The sequence below is a fragment of the Microtus ochrogaster genome, chromosome 2 (assembly GCF_000317375.1).
Source record: "Microtus ochrogaster isolate Prairie Vole_2 chromosome 2, MicOch1.0, whole genome shotgun sequence".
Taxonomy (NCBI): domain Eukaryota; kingdom Metazoa; phylum Chordata; class Mammalia; order Rodentia; family Cricetidae; genus Microtus; species Microtus ochrogaster.
In genome coordinates, this window is record NC_022010.1 from 70,231,089 (window position 1) to 70,240,770 (window position 9,682).

Genomic DNA, 9,682 nt, shown 5'->3' on the forward strand with positions numbered 1-9,682 from the left:
GCCTGATGTGCAATTCCCCTCTGTATGCTGTGAATACCACTGGTTAATAAAGAAACTGGCTTAGACCTGTGATATGGTAGAGCTGGGGTGGGGGTAATGACTAAACTGAATGCTGGAAGAAAGGAGGGGGAGTCAGGGAGAATCCATGGAGCCACCGCCTGAGACAGATATGCTAGAACCTTGCCAGCAGGTCACAAACCTCATGGTGAAAAATAAAATAATGGAAATGGGTTAAATTAAGATGTAAAAGCTAGCCAATAAGAAGTTAGAGCTAAAAAAAAAAAAAAAGAAGTTAGAGCTAATAGGCCACGGGATGATTTAATCAATACAGTTTCTGTATGGTTATTTTGGGAGTCTGGGCAGCCAGGAAATGAACAAGCAGCCTCCTACTACAGCTGCCTACCACAGGTTCTAAGCCAGACTGGCCTACCTAATGAGCTCTAGACCAATCAGGGACACACAACAAAAACAAACAACCTGTTAATGGGCCTAGCCCCAACGACTGATTTAAGAACGGGGTGCAAACAACTTTGGAAGTCCTAAAACCTCCCCAGACGACGCCACTGAGGTATTTCAGTGCAGGTCCGACAAGGCCACCAACAGGGGCCAGAACATGACTGCTTCCTTAACACCGCTCTTTTTGTTACTCAACTGCGTGCTTCTTGTGTGTGAGGATCATGGATGACAACCTCGTGCGACGACATTAGGAGGCTGAATAGGCCTGGATCATGGGTGCTGTCAGAGGAACCAGGCACAGAAGGACACAGGGACGTGCCACAGCACTCCTACTCTGTGTGGTCTCAGCATCCACTCACGTGCAGCCATTGCTCTGGCGAGCTTCCTCAGTTTCTGTACTGTTACACAGCGCATCAGAGCAGGAAGACCGCTCCTCTATGTGATTCGGCCTCTTAAGATAAGAAAACACTGCAAAGAACCAGCTTTACAAGCAACTCATTTAGGAACTCTGATTTCTCATTAAGTTACATCATGGCCATATCAAACACATGTTCAAGGGCATCTCCCAAGAGCCCTTGTACACACCTCAGACATTCACAGAGCTCCTATGACTTACAACAGTGCTGTCGTTCAGACAGGATGAATGATTTGCACAACAGCGGTGATGTGAGGCTGGGAGGTGGCTCAGTGGAAGTGCACAGGGCCCAGACTCATCCCTAGGACCTTTGCGAATACCAAGTCTTTCTTCTTAATCACAAAACTTCACCCTCGCCGGGCGGTGGTGGCACACACCTTTAATCCCAGCACTCGGGAGGCAGAGGCAGGAGGATCTCTGTGAGTTCGAGACCAGCCTGGTCTACAGAGCTAGTTCCAGGACAGGCTCCAAAACCACAGAGAAACCCTGTCTCGAAAAAAAAAAAAACCCAAAAAAACAAAAAAACTTCACCCTCAAGAGCAATGAGCCTGGTGTTACTAAAAGGAAAGTCTTACAAGAGCACAGCTCAGAATTAATACAGTAAAAACTAGGTCAACTGAGGGCTCAGTGGGTATGCGCTTAAATATATGAAGTTAACACAGTTTCTTCAAAAGCGTTTGAGAGGATGTCATTAAATACACTTAGTACAACTGGAGAAAATCAGCTTGACACCAAAAATAACTATCACCTTTACTAAGCAAATAAAAACAAAAACTTCATTTATTTGCAATTTCCAGAAGGTAATATACATAAAAACTCAATGCTGTATACAACAGATGTATATAACTAATCACATACACAAAATGAATATGTACTAAATTTTCAGAAACAGAACTTAAAATAAATAGCAATAATAAAACTTTGGGAAAAAATAACACATTTTAGTTGTGGAAAATATGATTCTTAATTATATACAGTTACATACGTAATAAAAGGCCATCTCCTCTTTTCAGATTGCACAAAACTTGAGACCAGTAAAAGCATATTTTACGGCATGTGACACTATAATCCCAGGCTTGTTTGTGATTAACTCCAGGATAAAAAAACACTTACATTCATAATAGAGTAAAAGATATGCAGTGCTGTTTGAGAAAGACTGCCTTCTCAGCTCACATTGACCTGCAGTAACCCTACAAAGGCTATACAGGAAATTTCACAAAAAGAAATCTCAAATAATTATTGCACCCACTTTATGCTGAATCAGCAGTCAAAAATGGGCTTCTAAGTAAACATGGTTGTCACTGGATATTTTTAACACTTTAAAGATCTTTCCTTTGTCCTGGAAAATACTTTTTACTTAATGACTAGCAATCTCAGCTCAAGAAAAAGCCAGGCAAAATGAAGCTAGCTTTGGCTTTCCTCTCCCCACGAGCGAGTTAATCAGAGACAGGAGTTTCCCGAGTTCCACAGACGCAGACCTCATCAGGAGGCCACCACATTATGCTCATTTACAGAAACAACAGTAACAACGCATCCATTTACATTATGGCACAGCCCTCAATTTTGAGAAAAATACATTTTAGGGAGCCAGAAAAATTGCACAAACCGTAGGAACAACCTGAAAACCTGTGGTGAAAAACACCAGTCTCTAGGGCAATAAAAAAATATGTGTGGGCTCAATACAAATATTTATATTCCGAACAGAAGCTAAGGTAGCCATTAAGCTGCTCGATTCCAGCCAGTCACAGGTTATTTCAAAAGTGTCCACAGAAACTGCGACACTAGAATGCATAGAATACAGTGAAGATGTGGCTCTTCAGTCTGCGGCACCAGACTGAGCAGAAGCCCCACCCACGTCTGCACCTTAACTATGTACTGCTGATCTCGCTCATCTGCTCCACCACCTGTCCTAGGATCTCATCCACCACGTCAACGTCGTAATTGACTTGCTGAAGATCCAGATCAGGCACAATCATAGCCAGCAGCTGTCCTACGTTGACTCGAAGAGAACGAAGTTTGAGGCTGCAAATACAAATAGTGATGGATTAGGTGAGTATTGCAATATAAATGACTTCTCTTAATGGGCTTAAAAATTAAGTGAAAATAAAAAAAATCTCTGTGCAATGATACAGAATAAAAAGAAAAGTGCAACTTCCCTCAAAAACTGAACTTGATTAACCAGCTGATTCATCAAATCTAGGCTAAATCTAAGTAGAATATTTCATAAAACTAATGGATCTTGAGACAACCTGGACTAGAAAAACACACAAATTAGGTATTATTTCCAATTTGTTGTGATCTAGGAAGGCAGAAATATGCTAGTGAGAACACTAAGAACTAAAACATGAAACTTTGAATTCCACCTTCCCTTTGAAAAAAATAAAATGAATTGTTCTTTAATTATGTTAGGAAAAAAATTCTGTGGCTAAATAAGTATCCAGAACTGTGGTTTGAATGTTGAACAGGCTTTGTTAAACTGTGAAGAGTTTTCTAAACATGTCCTTGCAGACTTAACTGTTAGACTGACGCAGCCCAGGTCAGAGAGAAGCTCCGACAGTTCAGGGCAGTCTGTACGAGGGTCTAAAGGACACGAGTCAGAATGGAAGCCAGCATCAGCCTTCCTGCCTCAAGCTCTGACTCCCATATATGAAAGATTACAACCTGGAAGCATAAACCAAACTCTTTTACTCCCTTTTGCTTTCAGTCACAGAGGACAATAGGGTAATAATTTATTGTTTAGACTTGTAGCTCTTACAGAGGACCTATGTTCAGTTCCCAGTACCTATGTAGTAGATAGCGGAAATTCTCTATCAAAAAGAACAAAACTCATCACTTCCACAAGATAAACAAAAGCCCAAACAAATATCCACTGATTTCTCAGTGAAGAGGATGTGCTAAAGACATGTCCTGGGCCACTTTTAGTAGAGTCGTATGTCATGGGTGAAATTCACCCCATTCTCAAAGATTCAGCCCAGTTTTCATTTTTTACCCAAAAACCCAAACCATTTTCTACCAAGTTCCTTTTCTTAACCTTCCGTATGAGAAGCTCTGCAGTGACTTCTGCAAACAGTGTCTACTGTGCGTGTGCAGACAGAGATAAGTAGTGTTGGTGCTGACAGCTCCAGTACCTTTCCCCATCCACACAACTGCTGGATTCCTCGGCATTGCTTGAGGTTGAAACTTCTGCTCCTGCCTGCTGACTTGTAGACTTCAACTGTTCAATCTCAGTTTTGAGTTCTTCGCACTGAGAACGGACATGGGATTTCTCTATTTCCAATAAATGAACCTGATGAAAAATAAATTTTCATAAGCATAAAATTTTTTAAATGCAGTCCAAGTGGAAGTTTAAGATAAAAAATGTAAAAAAACACCGATGAAATTACCAGCGCTGAAACACATTAAGTACACATACACCCCAGCCATGTTTGTCTTTCTTTTCTTTAAGGGCTAGGGGGTACAGGGAAATCTACCACTGAGCTACAGCCTAGCACTCAGTAACCTTCCACCAGACAAGCCTCATTTACTGAGATTCACTTCTCTATCATGCTGTGGTGATGAAAAGTATTAATTACACACTGTAAGTGGACCTAGACAAGGGAAACATCAAGATGTTAATGCTGTCATTTGAAAAGGCTCTCATTTCATCCACTTAATATAATTAAAGCTATAATAAAAGCTTGCATTAACTTGTTTATGTTCTGGCTGGGTGGTGGTGGTGCACACCTTTAATCCCAGCACTCGGGAAGCAGAGGCAGGTGAATCCCTATGAGTTCGAGGTCAGACTGGTCTACATGAGATAGTTCCAGGTAAACCCTGTCTCTAAAAAAAAAAAAAAAAAAAAAAAAACACACACACACAAAACCCCACAAAAACAACAACAACAACAAAAAAAAGAACAACTTGCTTATGTTTTATCATTTAACACATGATAATTTATCATTCAGAGCGCATATAGGGCTGGAAAGATAGTGCACTGGTTAAGAGCACTGGCTGCTCTTCCAGAGGATCCCACAACTATCTGCAGTCTCCGTCCAGGTGAGCCTATCCCCTTCACGGACACCGGGCGCTCACAAGGTACAGACACAAATGCAGGGAAACACCTATAAAACATAAAATATAAAATAAAACTAAAACCCTAACTTTAACACTGGATGTAGTGGCATACACCTTTAATAGCAGTGTTTAGAAGGCAGAGACAAGTGGATCTCTGAGTTTGAGGCCAGCCTGGTCTACACATCAAGTTCCAGGACAGCCAAGGCTACATCAGACCCTATCTTTAAGATAAAATACTCTGGAAATTTGAAGCAGGGCATATAGACAGACTACTATTCATATCCCAATAGCTAATATTTTCCTCTTTTCTCAGAAGAAAACTCCTTCAGTAACTGCATTTTCCAGGCACCAATAAGCCCGGGAGAACATAAACTCTGCTTTCCTGGAGTCTGGAAGACACAGGCGCCACCAGCTGATTCCGAGCTGTCTCAGATCACAACTGCACAGTAAGAAGTACACCAACAACATACAAGGAGCCTGTGTTTGAACTGAAGAGTCGTCATTTTATTTGGACTTTATCATGTTGCTTGCACACAGAGGTTCCCTCCATAAATTGAGGGTACTACTGGCTACCTCACATGGCTGTTAAAGGTGTACTGGTTTTACATGCCACCACACCTAGCCACTGCACGTTGTTTTCTAGTACTCTCAACCCTTTTATACTGGTGGTGTGTGTGTGTGTGTGTGTTCAGTCAAGGAGCACAGGCTAGTCTCAAACTTACCATGCAGCAAGGAAGACCTGGAACTCCTGATATTTGACTCCATGTCGCAAGTGCTGGGACTATAGGTATTTACCACCACACCTGATTTAATGTGTAGCATTTATTTATCTATACCTTTATTTGATTATTGGTGTGGGTGTGTGTGTGTGCACACCCACACAGGCAGAGGCCTAAGGCAGACATCTGGCGTCTTCCTTGATTACTGACTCTCTGCTTTCATTTACTGAGGCAGCATCTCTTGATGACGTTCCCACTGGGTTTTTAGGTAGGTGGTGGGGATCTAAACTTATCAAAATGCTTCTCCATATCCCTCTGTTCTGCCAGGAGGCCCACCCCTCAGTTCAAAACCAAAGGAGTAAGAGGCAGTCAATAAACACAACTATTATTACGTGAGTGTGCGCCAACCTACCACATGTTGGATGTGACTACGTCTGCAGCTTACCTCACTCTTATACTGGTCCCGCTCCACAATGCACTTGTCCAGCTGTCTAAACACGTCATCAAGCTGCACAGCCATCTCATCCATTTCGCTTTTACTCTCACTAGTGGAACACTGGCTGCATTCCGTCTTCACTTGCTGCAGAGCGCTGCACTGTTTCTTCAGCCTTTCTATCTCTTCCAAAGCTTGCTGATACTGAGATCCTCCATGGTCTGGGCTTTCAGTTTTACCGTTAATGCTTTCAAGTAAGAACACAGCGTCGGTCTCAGTAGACTGGTGGCAAGTCTCCTTCTTCATGCATTTGTCGTTCATCTCTAGTATCCTCTGCTGTAAGACTTTTATCTCATCAGTATACATATGACACTGTCTCTTGTAATCATCTCTTTCCTGTGTGACCGAAAGCAGCTCACTTCTCAGTTCTTGTAGCTGACGGCCAGCATCATCTGCTGACCTATCCGAGGTTTCCTGAATCTCTGCTCCGGCATTTACACAAGAGGGCAGTGTCACTCTGTCATTTGCTACAACCATCTCATCTTCAACACTTTCTTCCTTTTTAACAACTAAGCCCGGGACTTCAGTCTGAGTGGAGACAGCAGTGCCCTGATCACACCTGGAGGTGGAGGTGCTTGTTGAACTGGCCTTGGCACAAGCTTCAGGACTGCCAACAAGTTCAACCTGAACACCACTTTGTTCAATGTGGCTCTGTTCTGATTTAACTTCAATATCATGATCTACTGAAGGTTTGGGGGTACTATTTTCTTCTAAAATGATGACATCTTCATCATCATCATTCCTATAAGATGAATTTTCAAATGGAGGATTATTTAATCTCCGTGTCTTCACATTCAGAATTGAGGAACGAGTACTGAGTCTCCGTTTCAGGCTGTAAGAAATTATATATAGAAAATGTGAGTTTGTAAGGCGTGGGCATGACAGAAGACAACTCTTCCTGCTAACAAGCAGTTTAGTGAAGGAAGGGCTCATCTGGCTCAGTTTGGGGGTATGGTCCATCGTGGCAAGGAAAGAATGGCATCAGGAGGTCCCATGGTGATGGAAATGTGCGGCTGGGACCCTGACATCTTGGCAGAACAGGCAAAAATAGGACCAGATATATACCCTCAGATCTATCCCAGGGAGGTATGGCTTCTTCATTCTCAGTCTTCCGAGACCTTGAGGTCATTATGCTAACAAAGGCATTGTAACAACTCTAATTATCTTGAAATCCTAATACTTAGGTTGACTTCTTCAATATCACACCATTCAGTTCTAACATTACTTCCTCCTTTTCCTACTAGGAAATCATTGACTATTAAGATCTCTCTCTTAGGCTTTCTTTCTTTCTTTCTTTCTTTCTTTTTTTTGGGGGGGGGGGGAGAGACAGGATTTCTGTAGTCCTAGCTGTCCTGGAAGTCGCTCTGTATACCAGGCTGGCAAGTGCAGGGATTAAAGGTGTGGCCCACCACACCCAGCTAACTACTGAGATCTCTGTAGAGTATCTTCACATGTGGTTTCCAAGCACTATAATACAAGCCCCAAACAATGCCAACCACTCAGGGCCTTTCTTGGAACTGTGAGGGAATGACAATGACATTTTCATTTGACCATCCTTTTTCTCAATGATCAAAGGCAAACAGTATTCTCTATTATTTCGTTTTGAGAGTTAGTCTGATCCAAGATTTTCCCTGAAAAATCGAGAAGGAATGAAATTCCTTGTCTAAAATCAGTATTGAGTGTGGCAGAGCCAGTAATAGCCTGGGGCCCCAGCCCTAGGGGGCTGTGGATCCTGGGAACCCAACTCTTCCCACTGCACAGGGCTATGGCCATCAGTCCAGGCAGCTATGTGCTCAATCTGTATGTGTTCCCCTTGTATAATACTGCTCGACTAGCTTCCTGCTAACTTCCTCCCACTGTATGAGTTTCTGCTATTCTGCTCTCCGTTTCAGGAAAACCTGTACATAAGATGCTGTACTGACCTATGTGCTTGCTTGACATAAGGCAAAGCTTGTGCAAGATCTTCTGACCCTAGTTCTCCTCAGCTCATCACCTTCTCATCTGCTGTCCACCTCCCACTTAGGACCCCATCCCTGAAGAATAGAGAGCCTGCTGGCCTAAGTCAATTTCATATAAAATGATTCTCCCAAATTAGTCTTCAGGCTGGGGAGATAGCGTAGGAAGTAAGAGTACTTGCTGTTTAAGAAGGAGGCAGGTAGATCTCTGTGAGTTCCAGGCCAGCCTGCTTGCTACAGAGCAAGTTCCAGAACAGCCAGGATGGTTACACAAACAAACCCTGTCTCAAAAAACAAAAAAACTGACTATTTTATGTTTTGTCTGAATGCTATACCCATGGAGGCCAGTAGGGGACACCAGATTCCCAAGACTAGAGATACAGATAGTTGATCTACTGCATGGGTAGCTAGTGCTCTTGCTGGCTGAACCATCTCTCTAGACCCCTCTGTCTTATGCCGCTTATGTCAGGGTGTTTTATAACAAGGACAGAATAAATAATTAAGATGGGCACTGGCCATTATAAAGGCAGTGACTTTTATACTACATACTGTTAACAGCCCCCAGACCTTAGCACAACTGACACCATGTTAAACTTAAACCTAGCAGACAGGCCCAACACCTGCCAAAACAGGAACAAAAGACCTCATCCATCAAAGACCAGGTCCACAGTTCCAGGGTCTAGGAAAGTCCCCAAATGTACAAACATTGTATTCTGGCTTCTGTAGTTCTGCTTCTTGCTAACTACACTTGCTAACTGAAGTGTACCAACAGGGTACGATTTCTATGCCTTGGGCAGAATAGGGAGGTACTCCCACAACTAAACTACAGCCCTGGTTCTCCCATGCTTCTTGTTTTGAGATGGGTGGTATAGAGGCCCAGAACTCTCACCCTGTAACTCCAAGCAGACCTTGAACTAAATTTGGTTATCCTAGGAGCTGGAATTATAGGCTTCTGCCACCAACCCAGCAAGAGGTAGAGATCTGATCAAACCACATAGTACATTATACACACTCACCCATGTGCATGTAAAATCTTGTTTTTTCTCCGCAAACAATAATCTTAAGACTGGCCTCAAACGCTCCACAAGTGAGCATGGGCTTGAACTCATGATCCTCCACTTCCTGAGTGCTGAGATCACCAGTATGTGCTATTGTAACTCCTAGTTAACGATTTCTAGCTAACTTAAATATGTGGTTGAAGAAGTAGGGAGAATTCTTAAACTTTTCACATGGATGTGAATTGTAATCTCTTAGAATTGCATTAGTGCTACAGAAGAGTCGCCACTAACCTGCTGTTCTCGGGCTCAGACTGAGGTGAAACAAGGTTACTTATAAGCCTTGTTGCAAAGGAGCTCCCGACTTCTGGAAGATGTGGTCTTGAAACACTCTCCTTCACAGGAGAAAAGCTCTGACTTTGAACACTTGTTGTAAACAATATCTCAGGATTAATCTGTTGGAGGGAAAAAGAAGGATCTTAAAGGAACTATTTTAATGTAAAAGTTAGCAAATACAATATACATGCAATTAGTGTTGCTTTTACCCAAGAAGATACTGAGACATATCCAAAGCATGTGGATTTCTTTTTCTTTTT

At 42.5% G+C, this 9,682-nt stretch overlaps 1 protein-coding gene across 1 annotated transcript in view; it reads right to left on the reverse strand.

Moving 5' to 3' along the window:
• Positions 1 to 1,619: 1,619 nt before the first annotated feature.
• Morc3 (MORC family CW-type zinc finger 3) overlaps positions 1,620 to 9,682 on the reverse strand; it is a 54,609-nt gene continuing 46,546 nt past the window's right edge. Inside the window, exons 16-17 of the mRNA XM_005345172.2 lie at positions 4,000 to 4,157; positions 1,620 to 2,893 (exon numbers count right to left, since the gene is read on the reverse strand). Coding sequence (XP_005345229.1) covers positions 2,740 to 2,893; positions 4,000 to 4,157 — 312 coding nt within the window. The 3' untranslated portion in view covers positions 1,620 to 2,739. The remainder of the gene's footprint in view (positions 2,894 to 3,999; positions 4,158 to 9,682) is intronic.